The sequence below is a fragment of the Zonotrichia albicollis genome, chromosome 14, assembly GCF_047830755.1.
Source record: "Zonotrichia albicollis isolate bZonAlb1 chromosome 14, bZonAlb1.hap1, whole genome shotgun sequence".
NCBI classification, from domain to species: Eukaryota; Metazoa; Chordata; class Aves; order Passeriformes; family Passerellidae; genus Zonotrichia; species Zonotrichia albicollis.
The window spans coordinates 2,162,867-2,186,928 of NC_133832.1; the positions used below are offsets into that span (position 1 = coordinate 2,162,867).

Sequence of the window (24,062 nt, forward strand, 5' to 3'; positions counted from 1 at the left end):
CCATCTCTAAGTTAGAAAAGGGCATAATCCAACAGGGATGTAGTGATTTACCTCTGGTTTGGCTTTGGGAAATCCTGGATCCTCCCCCTTCCACCAGACCCCATTCCCTCCCCATGGGAGGGCAGGGCTGTCCCTGCCCCGGGGCTGGGCAGTGCCCAGCAGGGTGAGGGGAACTGGCCCAAGTACCTGGACAGGGATTGCTGCAGACCAAGGTTGGTAAAACCAGCTGTTCACCAGCAAATCAAAATTCCCAGGAAAAAAAGCCCAGTGTGGGTTTTCCTCCCCAGAAAACAGCCAGAAGTTCAAATAAAACCCATTTAATCAGACATTCAATCAGACTATAGCAGCACATTGAGGTTAAGGAGATTGTGGCTGCCCCTGGATCCCTGGAAGTGTCCAGGCCAGGTTGGATGGGGCTTGGGGCAGCCTGGGACAGTGCAAGGTGTCCCTGGGGGAGGAATGGGATGAGCTTTAAGGTCCCTCCCAACCCAAACCATCCTGGGATTCCACAACTCTGTGACTGAAGCATTTCCCATCCTTCTGACATTTGAAACACCAGAACTGCCAGGGATCCAGGAATTTGCACAGGGCACAACTCCAGCTCAAACCTAAACCCCTCATTTAAAACCAAACCAGAACTGAAGTGCTTAGAAAGATTAGAGGGAAAAGAACATTTCACATACAAATCTAAGGAAATAGCTTGGGGACTGTTGCTTTGTATCCATTTCCTTGTGGAAAAAAGGTTTTTTCATGGACTAAGTGGTCAGAGCACCAAAAATCCCTGTGAGCAGCACTGGCAGGGCAGAGAGGAGCAGCTTGGGGCTGCAGATGTGCAGAACAGTGCTGGGGCTGCTCAAAGGCAGCTCCCAAAGATCCCTGCCCAAAAAGGGAATCATTTACATCCTGTTTGTGCTGAGAGTGGGATCTGCCCTCTCAGAGATGGGACACAAAGCTGCAGTGTCAGCTCTGTGTGATTTACTTGGCTTCTTCTGGAACAGAAATTAATCCTGCATGGACAAAGGAATGAAGCCACAAGTGAACACACTCCTTGTGGGCTCCTTCTGCTGCCTCAGGGAGAAGCCAAACCACCCCCTGATCATGGAGGGAAAAGCAGAAGAGCTGCAATGATTTAGGAATGGTGGCAGAAGTCTTTTCTGGCACTGGGCTCTCTTGTAGAGAGCAAAGCCAAAGCACAGAGGGGAGCCAGCCCCAGGAAGTGTTTGTGCCCCAGCTCTGGGAAGGGGTGGCTGCTGTCACCAGAGCAACAAAACACGGGACAAGGGTGGAGGGAAGGGAGCAGGAATGCTGGTGTGCCTGCTCAGGATTGAAGAGGGCACAGCAGGGTGTTTATTCACAGCCCAGAGAGTTCAGCAGCAGTTTCCAAACAAGAAGTCACATCCAAGAAACAAACTGTCAGCACAGCTCCCACATGGAATGACGAGGAGGAGGAGGAGCAGAGACTTCAGAAAACTCCTCTTTGCTGGGAACTGCTGCCCTGTGCTCCATGTTGGGCTGTCAGAAATGATGGCAGACAGGCTGGAGAGGCTCCAGGCAGGGAGTCAGGCCCTGGCCCGGCGCAGGCTGGGGTAGCTCTGCACAGTCCTGGCGATGGCCTCGTCCAGGCTGACCACGGGGCTGTAGCCCATGGCCCTCTTGGCCCTCTCACAGCTGTAGTAGTGGAAGGTGCCAGCCAGGGCCACCCTCATGGGAGTGAAGGTGGCCTTGATGGTCACCAGGGGCCTGAGCAGGGCCAGCAGCAGGGCCAGCAGCAGGGCCAGGTAATAGGCCAGCCAGTAGGGAATGTGGTACTTGGGAGGGTCATAGTCCAGGCCAGTCAGGATGCGGGACATGAAGGTCCAGAAGGGAATGGGTTCATCGTTGGTGATGTGAAAGGCCTGGAAGGGAGGAGAGGAGAAGCAAAGCCAGGGGTTAAAATCGTGGTGGATTGTCACAGACATCTTTTCATTAAAATCCTTTTGTTAGGATTTTTCCTGCTGAAGCTGAGAAGTTCCAGCAGCAAAGTGTAAACAGTGGTTATCTGCTGCTGTGGAATGCAGGTCCACCTGTGATTGGTCTCCTGTGGATGTTTGGATTTACTGACCACTCACTGCAGAGCTGGGTCTCACTCTCTGCTGAGACACAGACCTTTGTTATTCATTCCTTTTCTATTCTTAGCTTAGCCAGCACTCTGAGAACTTTTCCTTCTATTTCTTTGTAGTATAGTCATAATGTAATACATATCTATCATAAAATAATAAATCAAGCCTTCTGAACATGAGGTCAGCATTCTCGTCTCTCTCTCACCCTGAAGGCCCTTGTGACCACTGCCACAGTGGATTTCCCAGGTTTGGCTCTGTGCTGGCCCTCTCCTGCCCATGTGAGGACATGGCAGCCCTGACCTGGGCCAGAGCAAACACCATCCTCACAAACTGCTTTGCACTGCCCACCTCTGAGTGAAGGGGGGAATCTCTGCTCCTCCAAGGAAACCAGCTGCTTCCAGCACTCCAGAGGCCAGGATTCCTCATAAATGTCAACCAAACTGGCTGCCACAGCACAGAGCAGACAGGCTGAAACACCCCAGTGTGCCCAGAGCACAGCAGGACCAGGGAAAGCTGGAACAGTTCCTCCTGTTCTGAACTGTGTCCCAAAAGCTGCTGTGTTTCCATGTGTGCCTCCTGGCCGGCCCCAGTTCTGCCTGGATTGCCCTTCCCAAGGAGTTTTAGAGCAGGAAATTCCAGGATATCCATGCAGCTCAGCCCAGCTGGCTGCACCCAATGCTCCCCACAGATGGAAAACCTGGAGCTGCTGGCCTGCAGGATGATGTGCAGGGCCCTGAAATCAGCATGGGGATCCCTTCCCTCCCCTCCCTTCTCACCTTCCCACACAGGGGGGAGCCTTTGTGCAGCTTTTCTGCAGCCAGGATGTGCCCATGCACCACGTTCTCCACGTAGGTGAAATCCACCAGGTTCTTTCCATCCCTGCACACAGAAAAGGAATTTAACCCCCGGGCAAGCTGGGCTGAGAATCTGCTTGAAGCAAAAGGACATCCAGCAAGATAAATTCATCCCAAGCTTCCTCTTCTCTTCTCTCTGGTGCTGCAATTTCAGGCCATACTTTTAGTGTTTCATATTTAATAAGGATTTTAATTGCCAGAACCTCAAAGACCACAAGTGGTATTAATTAACAGCAAGTAATCTGAGCTGTCTCATATTAATGGCACTGCTCTTTAACAGCTCAATCCATACCAGCTTTTCTCATGGATATTCCTCTGGCATGATGGACACTCACCATGGCAGGGAGTGAGCCCCTGACATAGGATTTTTATGGAAAAAAAACCTGGAAAGTGAAAAATAACAGAAACAACACAACTGATTTCCTTTTGTTCCCTTCCAAAAGGGCTTTGTAGAGCCAGCAGTGACTTTGCCCCAGCTCTGAAATGCCTGGGCCTTGCTCACCCAATGATGAACTTCATTTTGCCACTCCGAGCTGCCTGGATGAGGATGGGAACCAGCTGAGGGTCCCTGGGACCAAAGATTCCATGGGGCCGGATTGCAGTGGTGAGGAAATTGTTGTCTGGGTCGTTTGCACTGAGCACCTCCTGCAGGGAAACAGGAGAAGGAAATCAGCAAGGAAAGCAGAGCTCAGCAATGCATCCCACTGTGGAGCCCTAACTTCTTTTCTGCCAGGGCTGGGATTAAATGTGGGAGATGGTATTTCTTGTTGGGACTCAGATATTTATTTATGTTACAATCTCAAAAAGCCTGAGTTCTACAGCACTTCTTTCTAACAAACTAAAAATGGAGCCCCAGCTTTCTCTCTACAAGGCCTTTTAAGGATAAACTGTCCAGTTAAGAAATGACACCTCAATTACTGTTATTTTTAACCCAATCACCTGTGCCCTGCAATGGGGACTTTTTTATCCAATTACACAAAACCACCCAAACCCATGGAGAAGGAGGAGGAAAAGGAGGAGGAGAAGGAGGAGGGAAAGGAGGAGGGAAAGGAGGAGGAAAAGGAGGAGGAAAAGGAGGAGGAAAAGGAGGAGGAAAAGGAGGAGGAAAAGGAGGAGGAAAAGGAGGAGGAAAAGGAGGAGGAAAAGGAGGAGGAAAAGGAGGAGGAAAAGGAGGAGGAAAAGGAGGAGGAAAAGGAGGAGGAAAAGGAGGAGGAAAAGGAGGAGGAAAAGGAGGAGGAAAAGGAGGAGGAAAAGGAGGAGGAAAAGGAGGAGGAAAAGGAGGAGGAAAAGGAGGAGGAAAAGGAGGAGGAAAAGGAGGAGGAAAAGGAGGAGGAAAAGGAGGAGGAAAAGGAGGAGGAAAAGGAGGAGGAAAAGGAGGAGGAAAAGGAGGAGGAAAAGGAGGAGGAAAAGGAGGAGGAAAAGGAGGAGGAAAAGGAGGAGGAAAAGGAGGAGGAAAAGGAGGAGGAAAAGGAGGAGGAAAAGGAGGAGGAAAAGGAGGAGGAAAAGGAGGAGGAAAAGGAGGAGGAAAAGGAGGAGGAAAAGGAGGAGGAAAAGGAGGAGGAAAAGGAGGAGGAAAAGGAGGAGGAAAAGGAGGAGGAAAAGGAGGAGGAAAAGGAGGAGGAAAAGGAGGAGGAAAAGGAGGAGGAAAAGGAGGACCAGCCTCTGCTCTAAAACCTCCATCTTGTTTTATATATATTGCTATACTCTAAACCCTTAAACCCCAAGTTTCCCACCCTGTGATATCACACACTTCTATCCAGACTCCACACCCACAATCCCAGCTCGGTCATTCTATTCTGGAAGCTTCTCCACAGCCTCAGGTCAATGCAGAGTTCTCCTGGCAGCACAGAAAGTGTGAAATTCTCAGCACCCAGGGTCCCAACATCCCACAATCATCACTGAAAGGGCTGGGGGCTCCCCATCTCCTTGGGAAGAACCAGTGGAAGAATTATTATCTCCTCCTGTCTTTCCAGGTGATCCTTCCTTTGTTCCCATCTCTTTGCCCAGTTTTCCTTGATAAGAAAACCAGACACAAACCAGATTTTATGGTTGAGCACTTAATGAATTGCCAAGGGAAGGGAACACCTCAGAAGCCAGAGGAGCTCTCCAAGCTCCTCCATTCCAGGAATCCTGTGCAGGAGCTGGAGCAGAGGACACTCAGGAATTCCATTTCTGTCCCTCCCAGCTGGATCTGCCTCAGGAGGGGGTGATCCCACCTCCCTGGAGCTCCAGCAGCACATTCAGCAGCTCTGCAGCAGATTTCATTCCCTTGGGAGTTCCTAAACAACGTGTTTTCATTTCCAGCAGCTGCTGGGATTTCTATGGAGGAGGCACAGACAAAATCCTTTGAGTTTCCCCCAAAACAAAGCCACAATCAGCAGCACTGGGGCTGCCCCTGATTGCTGCTCCTCAGCTTCCCCTTTATCAGTTACTGCAAAGTGCTGGGGAAGGAACAGATGTTTGCACAATTTAAATGAATGAAGCTCTTGTGGAGGAAATTCCTTCCAGCCTCTCACACTGTCAGCATCAGCATGGAAGGGACTCTCAATTCTTCTGGCACAAAAAGCTGAGTGCAAGCCATGGAAAAAGGATCCAGGAAAGGTCTGCTGCCTTTGATTGAAAACATTGTTATCCCACATTCAAACCACAGATGCTGCCGCAGTAAGAGCATGAGAAGGGCAGATATTGGTGCTGTGCTAGTCCAAAGCAGTGAACTCTCAGATGTTTTTTACCATGAATATTTTCAGTAATGGCCTGTGCCCCTCAGCTCAGGCCATGTCCCCACCTCCTCACTCAGTGCCTTTTTCACATTCCCAATTCCAAATTCAGGCTGCAAATCAGGAAAAGCAGCAGAGAGGACAAAACCCTCCCCTGAGTGCTGTGAAACCAAAGCTGTGGCAGAGAACTGGGATTCTCCTGTGGCTCCTCCATGGCAGTGACACCTCTGGCAGCTCTGGAAGTGTCACACAGCATTTCATGCCACAGCTTAATTTTATTCTCTTTTTATTAAGTGAATACACCCAAAATAACAATTTCACCATTGGCAAATACCTTCTCCTGCAGGATCTTGGTCTCTGTGTAGTAATCAATGGGTTTTTGTGCATAGGGCAGATCTTCTGAGCCATTTTTTATGTCTGTGCCCTCAAAAACCACACTGGCACTGCTGGTTAACACCAATTTCTGCAAGAGATAGGGGAGAAAAGAGTTGTTTAAAGCCTAAAATAAAAAGGTCATTATTTACAAAGGCCAAGTAAAGACAATAATGGTAAAAATGATAATAATGATAATAATGATAATATTTAACCAACTGATCCTACAGAAAATAACCTGAGTCTAACAGAAGATGCATAGAAAATGCAGGTGAGAGAATTCCTCCTTTTTAATTCATTCTGTCCCATTATTTAATGCTACCTAAAGGAGATGAAAACATTCCAACAAACCCCCAAAGCAGTCAGTGCAGGGGAAACATCTCCAGGAAAATCAGAGGCTTGGAACACTTAACACACCACCAGTGTTTTAAAGAAAGATTTGCCCATCTTGGCAGTAACAGATCACAGTGGATTTAACAAAAAAAAAGAAACCTTGGATGTTTTTGTTTGGTGACTTAAATGAAATAAATGAAATTAAATAAATGAAATTAATATAATTAATAAATTTAAAATAAATGAAATAAATTAATTTAAATGAAAACTCATGGGATATCAAGGTAATTTAGGGAGAAAATTCAGTCTCCAATTCCAGGCTGGCTTCCTCAGGCTCTTCCTTTTGTGGGCAATTGACTTTCTAAACCAAAAGGCACTGAGATTATGGCACAAGTGAGTTCCTCCTCATTCAGGAGGAATTCAGGGAGGGAATTGATGCCATGAATATTCCCCTGCTGGAAAAGCCATCTCTGGGCTGTCCTCTTAGGGGAGCAGGAAAGAAGCCACTTGTGAGGTGTTGTTCTCCCAGGGTGACTCTCCCAGGCCAGATTTTAATGGAAGCTTTTCCATTCCAATCACAACGTGGTTTTCTGTGGCAAACAGGGACTGAGTTTACACCAAGCAGGAGACCCAGAGTCTTTTCCACTGGTTTTCATGGGCCAAGTGGGAATTCAGCATCACAGAGCCCTTTGTCCCCTCTCAGACAAGGCTGACCCTGGCCTGTGCTGCCAATGTCACAAAGTCCACCAGCCCCTCCTGCTCTCAGGGCTTCTCCAGCTTTACCTGCACTCCAGCTTCTTTGCAGGCTTCAATGACTGCCTTGGTTCCCATAAAATTCACCTTGTAGAACAGCTCCCTGTTGTCACTGGAAGGGGCTGGTGAGGCACAGTGGAACACCACAGACACCCCTTGCAGGGCTGGCAGCAGAGCCTGCAGGAAACATGAGGGAGAAGGGAATGGAGCAACAGCCATCAGGAAAAAACAACAGCAGGGAAATAAACCAGCTCTTTTGTCATGGAAACAGCTGCATTTCCAGTCACGTTCCTCCATAAAGGTGGGCAGCTGGATGGGATTGGCATCCAGGATCTCCACAATGTCCTGTGCTCAGCACACACCACATCCTCTCTTCTTCCCAGAGAAATCCTGGCAGCTTCCCCAGAGCTGGAGGCTGGCCAGGCTGCACTCCCTGCAATCCCCAGGTGCAGGCACAAGGCTCAGGACTCCCTGGAGTTGGGTCCCTGAGGAAGCAGCAGGTTTAAAGCTCCCCATGGCACTGGCTGAGTGCAGGTGACTGTCCCAAAGTCACCTCTCACATGGCTCACACAGGTCTTGGCCAAGGCTCCCTCTCATCCTGCCCTGACTGTTGGGAATATGAGCTGTGCCACTCTCATGGAGCTGAGAAGGGCTGGGAGAGCCCCCTGCAATTAGCCCAGGGGCTGTAATTACCCTGTAAATCTCAGCTCACAGTAATGTCATGTAAAATCTCAGCTAACAGTAATGCAAGGCACCAGGCACAGAGCAGTCCTGTGTCACTGACACGTTTTATGAAAAATCCTTTCCTTAGGATTTTTCCTCCTGAGAAGCTGGGAGGCCTCAGGAACAAAATGCAAACAATGGTTATCTGTGTCTGTGGAATGGAACAGGTGCATCTGGGATTGGTCTCATATGGTTGTTTCTAATTAAAGGCCAATCACAGTCAGTTGGCTCAGACTCTCTGTCCCAGACACAAACCTTTGCTTTCATTCTTTCCTTCTGATGAAATCCTTTCTTCTATTATTTTAGTATAGTTTTAATATAATATATATAATGAAATAATAAATCAGCCTTCTGAAACATGGAGTCAGCTCCTCATCCCTTCCCTCATCCTCAGACCCCTGTGAACACCATCACAGTCCTACTCTTTCCAGCTCGCAGCAGAATCCAGACATCAGACACCAGATGTGTTTCCTTCAGAGGCTTCCAAGGAAAAGTGCAAGGCCTGCACGTGCCCCTGTTCCTTGCTCACCTCCTTGTCACACAGGTCTCCCAGGAAGAAGGTCACCTGCTCACTCTGGAAGCTCTGCTGGATGTCGAAGACGTTGACGCTGTAGCCCTTGGCCAGCAGCTGCTCCACCATGTGCTGCCCCAGGAACCCCGAGCCGCCGATGACGGTGCAGCTCCTGCCAGCCTGCAGGGACAGGGACAGGGACAGGGACAGGTCAGGACAGGGAGAACCTCCCTGACACACAGAGCAACCAGCCTGAGCTTCCCTGGGGCTCAGTGAGCTGCAGTTCTGCCCAGCAGCTCCACCAGAGGAATCTGAACTCAGGCATCAAAGCTCTGTGCTGTCCCAGGGAGTTGTGAGTGCAGGCACTCTGGTTTTGGGGTTCTGGAAGGACTCTGCCTCCTGCTCACAACCAAGAGCAGAGAAGGAAAAGAAGATTGGCCCCCATGAACTGTGCTTGGATAGCAAAGCAAACAGAATGTGAAGGGAGCCTGCAAGATGGAGAGATGGTTTACAAGAGCACGGAGAGGCAGGACACAGGGAATGGCTTCCCACTGCCAGGGGGCAGGGATGGATGGGATATTGGGAATTGGGAATTGTTCCCTGGCAGGGTGGGCAGGCCCTGGCACAGGTGCCCAGAGAAGCTGTGGCTGCCCCTGGATCCCTGGCAGTGCCCAAGGCCAGGCTGGACATTGGGACACCCTGGGACAGTGGGAGGTGTCCCTGCCATGGCAGGGGTGGCACTGGAGGAGTTTTATGTCCCTCCCACCCCAGAGCAGCCTGGGACTGTTTGTGATTTGCCTCAGCCTCCTGCCACAGCTACCTCAGAGCATAAAACCATCACCATGATCAGACCCTGTGACACTCAGGGCCAAGAAAGCAGCCAGGTAAAGGCAGGGGCTGGCCTTTTGGGCCATCAGTCCTCCCTTTCTTTTTCTTTAAGCTTTGTTAATCAGTGATTGGAGTCACTAATTAACAGAGTTCAGTCTGGCCACTCGTCTGACTGGACTGAGCCCAAGGACCTCACTGGCAGCACAGAACATCCAGGCCCTGTGTAACAGGGAGCTGTTACACAAAGAATGCTCTGTGCTGCCTGGAGAGAGTTTTACTCCTGGTTGTAACACAACCCCCACCTCTGCACAGAGCTCTGAGGGAGCCACAAAAAGACAGGGATTGTTCACAACTCTTGAAAGGCCACATCCTCAAATAAAGGTTCTGCTGCCAAGTGTTGGGTGATCCACAAGAGAAATGTGAGGAGCTCCCTGAGTTACATCAAAGCTGCAGCAGGTATTTGGGATGGGCCTTGCAGAGGAGAGTCTGGTCAGGGTCTGGAGCTCCTGTGAGGGGCAGCTGGGGAAGGGCTGAGGCTGGAGAGGAGCTGGGCAGGGGCTCAGCCTGGAGCAAAGGAGGCTCAGGGGCCCTTGTGGCTCTGCACAGCCCCTGACAGGAGGGGACAGCCTGGAGGGTCGGGCTGTGCTCCAGGAACAGGGACAGGAGCAGAGGGAATGGCCCCCAGGGGAGCTCAGGGTGGCATTGAGGACATTCCTGCACTGAAAGAGGGGCCCAGCCCTGGCACAGCTGTCCAGGGAGGTTTGGAGTCCCCAGCCCTGGAAGTGTTCAGCCAATGAACAGATGTGGTTTGGAGAAGATGAGGGGATTCAGTCAGAGGGGGGACAGCTGCCGAAGGGACAGAAACTGTTTCAGCCTCTCCTCAAAGGCAGCCACTCCCTCCCACGGACATTTCCCTTCTCCCTGCACCCCTTCCCATCAGGTCCCTTCCACCCCACACCGTTTTGGCATTCCCTGATTGCCGGGCACTCTCCAGGAGCCAAGAGCACCCGAACTGCTCTGAGATGTGCCTGAAGTGAAGTGAGCACCCAAACTGCTCTGAGATGTGCCTGAAGTGAAGTTTTACTGCAGCAGAATGCTGCCCTCTGCCTCTGAGCCCCAGAGCACTGCAGAGGCCGCAAAGAAATCCCAGGATCCCAGACTGGTTTGGCTCGGGGGGGATTTTAAAGCTCATTTTATTCCACCTTCCACAGGGACACTTCCACTACCCCAGGGTGCTCCAAGCCCCATCCAACCTGGCCTTGGACACTTCCAGGGATCCAGAGGTAGCCACAATATATATAATTTTATTATAAACTCTCTATAATTTGATATTGCACAGCATAATATTTATGGCAAGCCAAGCTATGTGTCTATATTGATTTTAAGGTATGAATTCAACCTACCCAAATTAAATCTTGGAAAATCATGTTTTCTCCCCAGAATTATCATTAATGCAGGAGCAGCCTCATGTCTTCCCTAGTGATGTGCAGAATATTTATGAATTTGTTTCTGCAAGACAAAACTTCCCCAAGCACCACTTGAGGCCCCAACTCACCGATCTGAGGCGTGTGGCCATGGCTTGGGTGAGGCACTGTCCACCAGAATCCTTGAAAAAAGGGAAAATATTTTTTATTCCCAATAAAATAACACATCTCTAGTTCCAGAAATCAAGCTTTGGAACCATTATGCTGAAGAAGGATGAAGAGAGGGAGTCAATGCTCCCTGTTCTTCCAAACTAAATCAACAACTACAGGTGCTGGCCTGGCTCTTTGGTGCTGATTTTTTTTTTTTTTTTTTTGAAATTCCAAGGAAAAAGCCGAACAGAGGTGGGATCAGTGCCTGTCCAGGTGGAGCGCCGAGCTGTTTAAAGCAGGGGCACAGGGTGACCCCCATCTCCCACCCCCTGTCCCTCAGCCCCCATCCCTCTCCAGAATGCACTTTACGAAATGCAGCAGCTCCAGTTCCCCCTCAGCGCTTTCAGCCCCATCCCAGAGCCCCCCATCCTCCTCCTCCCCTCGGCCTTTAGGGTCTCACCACAGCCCCCAGCACCTGCTCCGCTGCTCCCGGCACGTTAACACAGCCCTCACCTCCTTCCCCGCAGCCTCCAGGACCCTCCTCACGGATCCGGGCCCTGTCCCGCAGCCCCAGCCCGTTCCCCGCACGTCTCTCGGCTGCCGGACCCTCCCGGATCCTTCTCGCCGCCGCTGCCCTCAGGGAGCCCTGGCCACGCCCCCTGACTGCTCTCCACCAATCAGCGCCACGCTTCCGATCAGACCACGCCTCCCTCAGCCTGGTCCCTCCTCTTTCCCTGGGGCGAGCATCGCGCCAGCCCGCTCCCGCTCGCTGATTGGTCTAACCCCGCTTCACTCCGACCAATCGCGTTGAAGGAAGGAGGAGATTCTCCCACGAGCTCATTCACCTTTGGCTGCGCCGTTACGCCAGCCAATAGGAGCGCGTGTTGCCATAGCACCAGCGTGGGGGCGACAGCCAATGGGAGGGCCCGATATTGAGCCTGCCGGGCGTGAAGCCGGCGGGATGGTGAGGGCGGGGAGCGGCCGTGAGGGGCTCGGCAGCGGTCAGGGGGCGGCGAAGGCGCTGAAGGGGCTGGGAGAGCACTGAGGAGGGCCGAGGAGACTCAGAAACTGGGAGAGGGCTCCAGAACTGTGACGGGTCTCAGGGGCAGTGGGGGGGCTCAGGGGCAGTGAGGAGGTTCAGGGGCTGTGATGGGGCTCAGGGGTTTTGAGGGGGCTCAGGAGCACTGAGGGGGCTCAGGGGCAGTGATGAGGGCTCAGAAGCTGTGGTTGGGGCTCAGAGGCTGTGAGGGGGCTCAGGGTTTTTGAAAGGGGCTCCAGGGCTGTGATGGGGGCTCTGGGGCAGTGATGGGGGCTCTGGGGCAATGATGGGGGCTCAGGGGCCATGATGGGGCTCAGCGGCTGTGATGGGGCTCAGGGTTTGTGAAGAGGGCTCAGGGACACTGAAGGGAGCTCAGGGGCCATGATGGGAGCTCTGGGGCAGTGATGGGGGCTCGGGGGCCATGATGGAGCTCCGGGGCAGTGACAAGGCTCAGGGTTTTGTTGGGGGCTCAGGGGTTGTGATGGGGATTCAAGGGCTATGATGCGGCTTAGGGTTTGTGGAGGGGTCTCAGGAGCACTGAGGGGGCTCAGGGGCCATGGTGGGGCTCAGGGGCCGTGAGGGGGCTCAGGGGCACTGAAGGGGGGCTCAGGGGCCATGATGAGGGCTCAGGGTGCTATGACGGGGCTCAGGGTTTGTGGAGGGGTCTCAGGAGCATGAGGGGGTTCTGGGGCAGTGACAGAGCTCAGGGATTTGCTGGGGGCTCAGGGGCTGTGAGGGGGCTCAGGGGCCATGATGGGGCTTAGGGTTTGTGGAGGGGTCTCAGGAGCACTGAGGGGGCTCAGGGGCTGTGACAGGGGCTCAGGGGCCATTATGGGAGCTCAGGGGCAGTGATGAGGGTTCAGGGTTTTGATGGGGGCTCAGGAGCACTGATGGGGCTCAGGGGCCATGGTGGGGCTCAGGGTTTTCACGAGGACTCAGGGGCTGTGAGGGGGGCTCTGAGGTTGTGAGGGGGCTCAGGGACTGTGGTTGGGGCTCAGGGGGCATGAGGGGGCTCCGGGGCTGTGAGAGGGCTCAGAGGCCCAGATGGGGGCTCAGGGGCACTGAAGGGGTTCTGGGGCAGTGACAGGGCTCAGGTTTTGCGGGGGCTCCGGGGCAGTGCCAGGGCTGAGTCCCCGTTCCCCCCCGACCCCGCTGTCCCGTGCCGAGGCCTGCGGCTTTAAGAAGCCGTCGCTGGCGGCCGCGGCGCAGAGGAAGAAGGCGAATTTCAAGCTGGAGCTGCCGGAGGAGCAGCAGCGGGAGATCCGCGACGCCTTCGAGCTCTTCGACACCGACGGCAGCGGGAGCATCGATGTCAAGGAGCTGAAGGTCGGGGTTTCCCTGGGGCTGGAGGTCATTGAGGTTATAAGGAAACAGGGCCATAAATGCTCAAATAACCTCAAAAAGCACAGGAGTTTCCTGGGTTTCCCCCTCCTCCCTCCAGCACAACACCTGGTGGGCAAAAGGTTTTCTCTTTAATTGCAGCTCTTTTCTGCTCTTATGCAGTGTGTTTAGGGCTAGGCTGCCCAAAATTCATGTATAATTCTGTGCTTTGTGTCACAACTCCTTCTCTGTGCATAAAACATCAAAGAAAGGTTTGTGCCCATTAAAAAAGGGGTGGTGGAGGGAGTTCCCCTCTTGTTGAGAATTTTATGCTTTGTTATTATTTATTGTTATTGTTGTTGTTGCTATTATCTGGCCCTTTATCAAAGGAATAAAATGTTTTCCCAACAAGATTTTTATCACCAGAATGAAAAATAAACTTATTTAAATTCCCTGTGGTTGATCAGTTAAAGATGGTGATAGTGTGTGTAGGAAATTCCTGGATTAGCTGAGGCACAATTCCAGAACAGGAATGTTTCTATCTCTGTTTTCTGCATCCTGATGTGAGTGCAGAGCAGCCTCACTCTCAGCCTGCCCCTGGGAGAATTTTGGACACTTTTTCTCCCTCTCTGTGGTTTTGGTGACAATTTTGTAGGTTTTGTAACTTATTTAGTCCTTCCAGGTGGCCATGAGGGCCCTGGGGTTTGAACCTAAGAAAGAAGAGATCAAGAAAATGATCTCAGACATCGATAAGGAAGGGACAGGAAAAATCAGCTTCAGTGACTTCCTGGCAGTGATGTCACAGAGAATGGTATGGATGTTTCACAGCTCCAAACAAAGGGAATTTTGAAGGTGGATCAGGAGCCTTTATCTCCTTTTGGGTTTACAGGGAGATTGAAGCTCTATATTTTAATATTTATTCTAAAATATTTTATATTTTAACCTTAACAAATGTATAAAAGTTGGGGTAATCCCCATCCTGGATTCTCTCATTTTTCTGGGAAAAATTAAAATCCTGATATCATTAGCAGGTTTCTTTAACAAGCAGAGGTGATTTTTGTGTTGAAAAAAGGGAAAACAAGTTTTTCTCACAGAGGGAAACCAGCTCAGGCCTGCAGGAAGCTTTTGGAGGGTTGATGTCTGGCATGGGGGTGTTCTCTTTCCTTGAATTCTAATTTACAGATTAAATCTCTGGTTTGAAAAATCTTCTCAAAATGCAGATATTTAATAGCAGGGGACCCTGATAGTGAAATCCCGAAGATATCTGGCTGGCAAGGACAGAAAATGATCCCTGAAATTCTGGAATTCTGGTTGTGTCTCTGAATTTTATGTGTAATCCCTGCTGGTTGAGCTCCTTTATTTGTCCCCAAGGGTTTCTCAGTCTATCACATCTTTTATAACTTTGAGTGTCACCTACAACACAAGCACTCCTGTTTTACCTTAAACTTGTTCTTTCTTCCTTAAGGCTGAAAAAGATTCCAAAGAGGAGATCCTCAAAGCTTTCAAACTCTTTGATGATGATGAGACTGGAAAAATCTCTTTCCAAAACCTCAAACGTGTGGCCAAAGTGCTGGGGGAGAACCTCACTGATGAAGAGCTGCAGGTTTGGACCTGGTGCTTTTGGGGTCTTTGTGCTGGAGCTGCGAGGAAAATCCAGCACTGGTGGGAAGGGAGGAATTCCTGGAATCTGTGGGGTTTGAGCTTGAGGATGGGTTGAGCCCACGTGGATGTAGGACTGGGATCATCCATTGCAGCTCTGTGCTGCAGCAGAGATGTGAAAGGACTCACTCTGCTCCAGGCACTTGGTTTCCCCCAGGACTTTCCCTATAACATTTCCTGCTCAGATTTCTCTATAAATACCCCCAGCAAAACAGATTTCAGGAAATATTTTGTCTGAGCTTGAGCCAACACTGTCCCCTCCAGCACAGCTAAAGAGGGGCTGGAATTCTGCATGAATGAATCCAGTGATTCCCAGGAAAGCCCAGAGCTGAGGGCTGACCCCAGATCTCTTGCAGGAGATGATTGATGAGGCAGATCGGGATGGGGACGGGCAAGTGAGCGAGCAGGAGTTCCTGAGGATCATGAAGAAGACTGGCCTGTACTGAACCCAGTGGGATTTGTGTGCATTCCTTAGGGAATGGGAGCCTCATTTTGTGGTGTCTTGATTTCTTTGGAGGCAGCAGAAAATACAGGTCAGTTCTGTGGGAAGTTTTTTGTGTAAAAACATTTTAATTTTAAAGGTGTTTGGGACCAGTTTGCACCGCTCTGTTTACAAGCAGCAATGTGGTTGCTGGTTATGATGTTTACACTGCTTTGAATACACAAATCACATTTTTGGGACCAAATTTAGATCCTTTTCTGACTAAAAAAATGGGTCCAAACAATTCAGTTTGGTAAAGAGATGACTCAGAATCAGTGTCAATCTATTGCTCATTGTAAATCCATTTTATGTCTTGGTTTGGGCCCTACAGTGAACTCTTTTCATGACATATTTGCAGGAACCATCTTTTTAGAACCTGTTTTATGGGATTATCCCTTCCCCCTTTTCTAGGGCATTTATTAAACTCAAAATAAAAATAAACTGCTGCAATTTACCTTGTGTTCAGTTCACATGGCTAAGGAAATCTTTGCAGAAGGAAATTCCCAGTGCTGCTGCTGAGGGCTCTGTGCTTGCAGGAATGCTCAGAGGCTGCAGATGGGATTGGATTTCAAATAAAATCTTATTTTTAAGCCATCAGAGTTGTGGAAAGAGTTTTGATCCCCACTTTGCCAAAAAAAGACATGGCCAGGCTGGAGAGGATCCAGAGGCCACAGAGAAGATCCAAAGCCTGGGAAGTTCCCATGTGAGGAAAGGCTGAGAGAGCTGAGCCTTGGAAAAACTGGGGTTTAGGGGAGATCTTGTCACCATGTTTGGTATGTGAAGGGTGGCTACAAAGGAGAAGGAAACTCCCTTTTTATGAGGAATCGTGGAAAGGACAAGGGATAATCTGTACAGGACACTCCTGAGGAGATTCTGAATGGGCACCATGGGGCAATTTTTCACCATGAGAAAATCAGCTGTTGGAAGTGGTGGATTCCCTGAGTTTGGGCACTTTGGGATCCATCAGGACAGGCTGCTGGACACCATCTCTAAACAGCATTTTTATCAAGAAAGGCTGGACCAGGTGAGCCTTGAGACCCTTCCAACCTGGAATTCTCTGCTCCTGTTAATGCAGGAGAAGAATTTCAACTTTCCCCACCAGAGCTGGCTGTGACATGGGCTGGTCCTGCTCTCACCAGTGTCACATTCCTGCTCCAGTCTGGCTTCTCACAAATCCCAGCAAAACATGGGAAGGGGGCTGGTGCTGGGGATTTCTTCCTGTATCATCTTCCCAACTGACCCAGAGGGAGAGGCAGACACAGAAGCAGAGTTCAGAATTCAGTAGAAGCATCAGGTTTTATTTGGTAGCAGAGCTGGGATCCTTCCTTTGGCCACAATTCACTGCCTGAGGGAGGGGTTGGGGAGCAGCTGACCCTGAGCCCTGGGGGAGCCTGTGGCAGGGATAGGTGGGATTTTGGGATGGAATTCCTCCCTGGGCCCACAGAAGCTGTGGCTGCCCCTGGATCCCTGGAAGTGACCAAGGCCAGATGGAGCAGCCTGGGCCAGTGGAAGGGGTCCCTGCCCATGGGAGGAGCCTGGCACAGGATGAGCTTTGAGGTCCCTCCCATGCCACGATCCCACAGCAGCTCCATCCCAGCTCCTGCCAGGGAGCGACATGTCCTTGGCAGAGCACGCCAGCTCCAGGATTGTCCCTCCTCAGCAGCCACCAGAGCTCTGGGGCAGAGCCGGAGTGTCCCTTTAGCTGTTGCTGTGTGAGGGGAGGGACAGGCTCCGCGGGGAGGGGCCGGGTGCCTGCGGGAGCTCAGGCCAGCCGCAGCACCTCCCTCACCATGCTGCCGATGCCGTCGTGCACCTGGTGGATGGGGGCGTTGCACATGAAGGCGCTGGTGCTCACCAGGCGGTTCCTGGCGTCCACGTGGGCCTCGGTGACCTGGCTGTTGACGTGTCTGCAGCCCAGCTCCTTCATGGCCTCGGCAGTCTTGGCATAAGGCCACCTGCGGGGGAACGGGGAAGGAAAACATGGAGTGGGGTGTAGGCGCATTGGGGGTAGCACGGTCGGGACGGATGGAGACGAGAGATCTCTGCAGCCAGGGCTGGAACTTGGGGTTTATTGCAAAGGGCCTGGGGGCAGGGCCCTGCTGGGAGCTGCCAAACACAGCTCAGAGCAGCAAAGACAGAAGAGAGGGGGAGAGGGTGAGAGAGTAAGGGAGGCAAGAGAGTGAGGTTCCCATTACAATACCATAAATCTTCTTCTGTGTTGAATATTCTAATTCTCGCTAGCCAATCTAGTACAAGATACAAATCCTATAGGATTTCCATACAGCCTATAAGAATCACTACATCACCATACTGTGTTACATTTTAAACCCTAAAACTCCTCTTTAGCCCCTTCTGCCAAGCTGTAGGGTCTGCTCTGACCCTTGGGCCTGTCTGCAAGCAGAGGGTGTTGTTTCATCAAAAGGGGATTGCCTTTAGCTGGCCATGCCATTGTTTTCCAGTTGTCCAGTAACTGAGGGATCTCAAAGCTTGCTTTCATTTCAATCTTGTTTATAGTTTCCATATTCTCAAAATCTTTTGCCAGACAATCATATTTATAAGGCTTTCCTGTTTCATCTTCCCCAGCAGTGGGGAATCTCCTTTATTGTAACTCAAAGGTGACTCCAATGAAGGGGAGAGAGAATGATGCATCTGACCTCATCATCAGAAGGCTAATGAATTAATTTATTATACTATACTATATACATTTCATCTAAATTGAATCTGCCCTGCACTCACTCTTGCTCACAACTGCTCACACTGCACTCATCTCTGATTCTCCTGTCACAGTCCCCCCCCAACACACCTGGCCCTGCTAGGCCAAAGAACCAAACATCCTCACTTTGGGTAAACAATTGCATTCTGCTTTAGCACAACACAGGCACAGCAAGCGAGATAAGAATTGTGTTTTCCTTCTTCTCTGCTTGTCTCACAGCTCCTCTCTGTTCAGGGGGCATGTCAATACCACACTCCTGTGCCTGGGGAAGGGCCAGAGGGAAGATTCTGTGGTCACTGCACAAAACCTGCTCAGCAGGATCCAAATCTCCTGCTTGAGGAGTTTCTCCAGGACTATACAACAGGAAAACCTCCTGTTCAAATGAGTTAAACATCTGAAGTAAGGCCAAAATGAGACCTGAAGCTCCACTTTGGATGTTCCACTACCTAATTCTGCATACTCCAGTGCTCATGTTAATAGGAGCCTGGGATGATTTGGGTGAAAAGGGACCTCAAAGTCCACCCAGTGCCACCCCTGCCATGCCCAGGAACACCTCCCACTGTCCCAGGCTGCTCCAAGCCCTGTCCAGCCTGGCCTTGGGCACTGCCAGGGGTGGAGCAGGCACAGCTTCCCTGGGCAGCAATTAGATTTAGGTTTAGGTTGGGTCTTTTTCCACCAGCTTCCTCCAAGTTAGTGAAAAAACTCCTTCCTAGCAAAAGCCATCAACATTCCTTGCCTGCCCTTGGGAGAATCCAGTCACAGCTTCCCTGTGGGACTGAAGACAGTTTCACTCCCTCCTTCTCTTCCCACCCCAAGCCTTGGGTAACCATCCTGTTCCTGCCTTGGATGTGCTTAGCTTGGAGTCAGCAAAGGCTTTTCCTACCCTGGGTCTGTGAGACATCATAATTAATTTACAATAATAAATTACATTTAAATTAATTTAAAATAAAGTGTCTTATTTAAAGCTATCAGAGTTGTGGAAACAAGTCACAAAAATGCAAACAGATCAGGTGTTACATCATTCCTTCTGCTGTGCTGAGAAATGATAAAATCAGTCTTCCAGAGTTTCTACTTTTCCCTGTTCAGTCCCCAAAAGGGCTGGAGGTGCTGAGGACCTCACTGGAGGCAGCAGAGCTGAGTTCTCAGCAATAGCATTCAGCTCCTTGGGAGCTTCCACCCCCTGGCCAGGATCCCTGGGGACTTTGGGGGGACCCTGGTGTGAGTGTCCCCAGCCCCCCCTGGTCACTCACTGCTCACACTCCGTGTCGTGGCCCACGGTGACCTCACAGCCCGGGAAGATTTTGGCTGCCAGCACGGGGGAGATGCAGCACAGCCCGATGGGTTTGTGGGCAGCATGGAATGCCCTCAGCACAGCCTCCACCTCTTTGGAGACGCTGCAGTTCTTGCCCTGCGTGGCCCAAGTGCTCAGGTTTTTTGCCACCCCGAAGCCACCTGAGGGAAGAGAAGCAGTTTAGCTGGAGATTATATCCAGGGCAGGATTTTTGCCAGGTGTGGCATGGTGGAATGCTCAGGTGGATGGGATGGTTGGCAGCATTTGTCCAGTGTCACAGACATCTTTTATGAAAAATCCTTTCCTTAGGATTTTTTTCTCCTGAGAAGCTGAGAGGCCTCAGGAGCAAAATGTAACCAATGGTTATCTGCTGCTGTGGAATGGAACAGGCCAACTGTGACCGTGTTCACAGGGGCCTGAGGATGAGGGGAGAGACAAAGATCTGACTCCATGTTTCAGAAGGCTTGATTTATTATTTTATGATATATATTATATTAAAACTATATTAAAAGAATAGAAGAAAGGATTTCATCTGAAGGCTGGCTAAGAATAGAAAAAGAAAGAACAATAACAAAAGCTTTGTCTGGGACAGAGAGTCGGAGCCAGCTGTGATTGGCCATTAATTAGAAACAACCACATGAGACCAATCCCAGATGCACCTGTTGCATCCCACAGCAGCAGATAACCATTGTTTACATTTTGCTCCTGAGGCCTCTCAGCTTCTCAGGAGAAAAAATCCTAAGGAAAAGATTTTTCATAAAAGATGTCTGTGACAGTCCAGAATCAAGACAAGAACTGAAATTGGCTCTCCTTCCAAGCCCTGCTCCAGCCTGTCCCTCTCCATCCCACAACTCCCACACCCTTCCAGACCTGTGGGATGTCCAAGCTGTGGCAGGCAGACCCCACACAGCCCTACCTGGGATGATGAGGGCGTCCAGCCCCTTGACATCCAGCGTGGCCAGGTCCTTGATGTTGCCTCTGGCTATCCTGGCGCTTTCCACCAGGACATTGCGCTGCTCCGCCGTGGGCTGCCCCTTCACGTGGTCCACCACGTGCATCTGGGGGGTGTTGGGAGCATAAACCTCAGCCTGGAGGCAGGGGAGAGGGCTGTTATCCTTCAGCAGTGATGGAGAAACGTGGAAAGGCACAGGCAGTGAGTGGGAATGCTGAGGGGCTTTCTTGGGAAAGAGCTGGCGTGGAGGAAGGACAGAAGAAAACTTTCAGTATTTAAGAACTGCTTATCTGGGGGGCTGAAGTGTCCATCCATATCCCAATAAATGCCTCTTGCAGGGTGACCACCCAGAGAGCTGCTGTCCCACCCCATCTCCCACAGGACTTGGAGTTTCCTCTCCCTACCAACTTTCCCAAAGCCAGAGTGTTTTTCTGGAAAATCCTTTCCCTTCCTTTAGCACTTTCAAGCTCATATGCAGAAATTAAGAGTGGAGGGTGGTGAACAGATTTTGGGACTGGCCCATCTGTGCAGCTCTGGGCCCCAAAATTCAAGCAGGATTTAAGGAACACCAAGGTGTCCCGAGGAGGGCAGGGCTGGAAGGAATATCCTGCGAGGAGCAGCCGAGGACTTTGTCATTATCTAGGTGGGAGACAAAGAAGCTGAGAGGCAACCTCATGGCAGCTTCCCGTGGAGAGGGAGGTGCTGAGCTCTGCTCCCTTGCAGCTGAAATATTCCATTCTACGCCGACCTTAGAAAAGGAGGGATTGAAATGACGCCCGAGTTTTCTCCACTAGAGGCCCCTGGCGATCCAGGGATGAGCGAGGGACGGGCTCCGAGCCTGCTGGGCTGGGAGATGGCAGGAGGGAAGCACTGCAGCAGCTCCAGGAGAGGAATTGGCAAAATTGCACACGTCTAGCCAAGTCTCATCCTGGAGCCAACAGCGAGGGCAGGGTTGGAATAATCTGGGATTGGGGGGCCTGGCACGGGAAGGTCACCCCTGTGCCTCTGTGTTCCACACAGCAATTCCCATTCCCGGGGAACAGCTCCGACCAGCCCCGTGGGTGGTTCACAGCTGAGTGAGATGTCCCAGAGGCTTTCCCTCCCTCCTTCCCCAGTCTCACGGAGCGGCTCTCCCGACTTTTAGAGCAGCTGCACCTCTTTTACCACTCAGGTTTAACTCACGAACGAACCCCTGTCTGTTCTGTCATCCCTGGAAGTGTCCCAGGCCAGGCTGGACGGGCTTTTGAGCAGCCTGGGACAGTGGAAGTGTCCCTGCCCATGGCAGGGGATGGGAATGGATGAGCTTCCTTCCCAACCCAAACCATTCTGGGATTCTCTGATTCTGTTTTCACTCCCACTCTTTGAATGTTTTAAAAAGATGAATTTCAAACAGCCCAAACTGTCTTTAAAACAGAAATAGCAGGAGAGAAAGAGGATGTGAAGCCAGAAGCGAAGAGAGAAGGCATTCAGGAAAATCTGAATGGGGGATTTGGAAAATCTGAATTGGGGATTTGGATGCAGAGCTCCACACCAATCCCTGTGTACAGCACAGCTGCGCAGGGAGCTCTCCACACTCGCAGTGACTCCAGGCACCGCTGTTTGGCTCTTGGGGAGTTTGTCTCAGAGAAGAGGAGGGAGGAGGATGAGGAGCAGAGCCGGGACAAGGAGCCCGGGCAGCGCCGTGCCGGTGCCTCTTACCTGAGCCCCCTCCCGGCTGAGATGCACCAGCACCGCGGACGCCTCGTGGATCTCGCTGCCGTCGAACACGCCGCAGCCCGCCAGCAGCACGGCCACCCGCTTGGCCATGGTCCCCGGCAGCAGCGGAGTGCCCGGAGAGCCCCTGTGGCCGCTGTGAGCTCTGCTCGCTGCCCCAGCCCTTTATAGCCACAGAGCAGGTGGGGCCCCGAGGGCTGGGCTCCGTTTCTTACTGGCAGGGAGGTTTTATTCCAAGTTCCACAGGCAGGGCATATAAATATTATTTGTTTCCTCAACTGGCTGCTGCCTTACAGATCTTCCTCCCAGCACGTTGTCTGCAGAGCAGCCCCAGCTGACATGCCCTGCTCAACAGAGCAGCTGTGTTTTTCCTCCTCTGCTGTTGATTTTCCATTCCAGTTCAGAGTGAAGCACCAAAACCTTTGCACAGGAGATGGTATCAAAGGGAGCCAGGATTTCAGCCAGTGCATCCCCCTCTCTGACCCATTCTTTGAACCCTGCACTGCATAGGCTGCTCCAGACTTTTAACACCAATATTTCCTTTTTGGATCCTGAATGTTCCTTCCCTCAGATCCCATCTCTCAGAAGTGGATATTTTACACTTTGCTGCAGTTGTTTGCTGGCTTTTGCACTCTGAGTTTAGAAAAGTTGGAAGGGAACTCACAGTGTCCAACTCCTGGCCCTGCACAGGCACCCCAACATCTCACCCTGTGCCTGAGAGCATTGTCCAAGCACTTCTTCATCTCTGGAATAAGGGGATTCTTCATCAACAGCACCGTCTCTCCATTTATTTCATTCCAGGGAGGTGGCACTGGGAATTGTTGGAGCCCTGAGCTCTGGAGGGGCTCCTGGAACCAGATTCAGTGTCTGGAGCTCTTTCCTGCCACTCTGGCTCTGCTCTCATGGAGATGATCCTGTACCTCTCTATTTCAGCCTGGCCCTGGTGAAATAACTGTGCCCTGTGGAGGCTGAGAGAACAAAAACCTCCCAGAACATGGCTGCAGGGTGTTTTTCAGGGGTTATTTATAAGACATGTTCCTTGGGGCTCTGTCATTTCTGGGAGAGACATGAAGCACATCCTGTGGGTAATGAACTCGTGGCTTGGCAAGGTGTTCAGTCAGGGCAGGCCTGAGGAGGAGGCTCCTGCTGCTGCTGCTTGGGACTTCATTTATGGCATGTTTCTCCCAAAATGAGGCATTTCAGGCACCCAGCTGCTACCTGAACAAGCAGGAACAAGAAATGTGTGACAGAGGCCTTGCAGTCCCACTAACCCAACTCAGACTGTGCCTCTCAGTTACTTTTATTGCCCAGGGCAGGAATTAAATTGAGATATGCATAAAAAACACCCAAAGCCTTTCCCCTGTTTTTGTTTTGCTATCTAAGGAATCCTAACTATGGTTTAGGGGTGTATTATTTCCTCTTGCATGAAAAAACAACCGAGTGATGTTGCAACCTGAACAGGTAATTTCTCCTTCCTGCAGCTGCTTTGCGAGCAATCCTGCTAGCCATGGAACAAAAGTAGCCAGAGGCTGAGGATTCCCACAGCCTGCCTGCTGCAAACCACATCAGCCACCCCTGCCTGGTGTAAACTGGCTGGGCTGGTTCCCCTCACCGGGGGAATTGGTGCAACTGGACCAGCCAGGCTTGTTTCCTCCCCCTGGGAAAACGTCTGTCACAACAGACATGTCAGCCCTAAAGATGTCTCTGCAAGGGAGAGATGAATGATAAATGACATTTCTCAGCTGGGTTATTCCAGCCTGGATGGCCTTGGCTGTGCACGTTTGTTGTGGGCTTTGGTATTAACAAGTGGCTTTAATCTGCATCAAGGTTCTAGTGAGGAGGGGTGGGAAGGGACTCCATTCCTGCAGGGTGGGCACAGTTAGAGATACCAGGAAAGTTTGGGGGCAGTGAAGGGGACCCAGCTGGATCCTGCTCCTCCTCAGGGCAGGAGGAACAGGCTCCTGATGAGCAGAGGGCCTGATGCTCTGGGGTTCTTCTGGATGCTGTCCCAGCTCCAACACCCCTTGGATGATCTCACAGGCCTGACTGTGAGCTCAGTCAGTGCAGCTCCCAGCCCCATTCCCAGCAGCTTTCCTGTCCTCCTGCCCTGGCTGTGGAACAGGATTTATG

General features: G+C 51.2%; 3 protein-coding genes across 4 annotated transcripts; 1 reads left to right on the top strand and 2 right to left on the bottom strand.

Annotated features, from left to right (window-relative positions):
• Window positions 1–301: 301 nt before the first annotated feature.
• NSDHL (NAD(P) dependent 3-beta-hydroxysteroid dehydrogenase NSDHL) lies at window positions 302–21,352 on the bottom strand. 2 transcript variants are annotated; one of them, XM_074551364.1, is made up of 8 exons: window positions 21,348–21,352; window positions 10,746–10,796; window positions 8,381–8,542; window positions 7,159–7,305; window positions 6,005–6,133; window positions 3,456–3,598; window positions 2,876–2,978; window positions 302–1,895 (listed from the first exon to the last, which is right to left on the bottom strand). In XM_074551364.1, the coding sequence occupies exons 2-8, from the start codon at window positions 10,764–10,766 to the stop codon at window positions 1,560–1,562; spliced, it is 1,041 nt and encodes a 346-aa protein (XP_074407465.1). In that variant the 5' UTR covers window positions 10,767–10,796; window positions 21,348–21,352; the 3' UTR covers window positions 302–1,559. The 2 variants fall into 2 exon arrangements, with proteins under 2 accessions (XP_074407465.1, XP_005494036.1); XM_005493979.3 differs by lacking the exon at window positions 21,348–21,352 and adding an exon at window positions 11,278–11,399.
• On the top strand, window positions 11,633–15,857 carry CETN2 (centrin 2). The gene is made up of 5 exons (XM_074551365.1): window positions 11,633–11,728; window positions 12,971–13,129; window positions 13,806–13,934; window positions 14,589–14,726; window positions 15,139–15,857. The coding sequence occupies exons 1-5, from the start codon at window positions 11,681–11,683 to the stop codon at window positions 15,226–15,228; spliced, it is 564 nt and encodes a 187-aa protein (XP_074407466.1). The 5' UTR covers window positions 11,633–11,680; the 3' UTR covers window positions 15,229–15,857.
• On the bottom strand, window positions 16,539–22,180 carry LOC102075259 (putative glutamine amidotransferase-like class 1 domain-containing protein 3B, mitochondrial). Its single transcript, XM_005493980.4, has 4 exons — window positions 21,918–22,180; window positions 20,184–20,355; window positions 19,227–19,428; window positions 16,539–17,218 (listed from the first exon to the last, which is right to left on the bottom strand). Exons 1-4 carry the CDS (start codon window positions 22,023–22,025, stop codon window positions 17,026–17,028), a joined length of 675 nt encoding a protein of 224 aa, XP_005494037.2. The 5' UTR covers window positions 22,026–22,180; the 3' UTR covers window positions 16,539–17,025.
• Window positions 22,181–24,062: the final 1,882 nt, after the last annotated feature.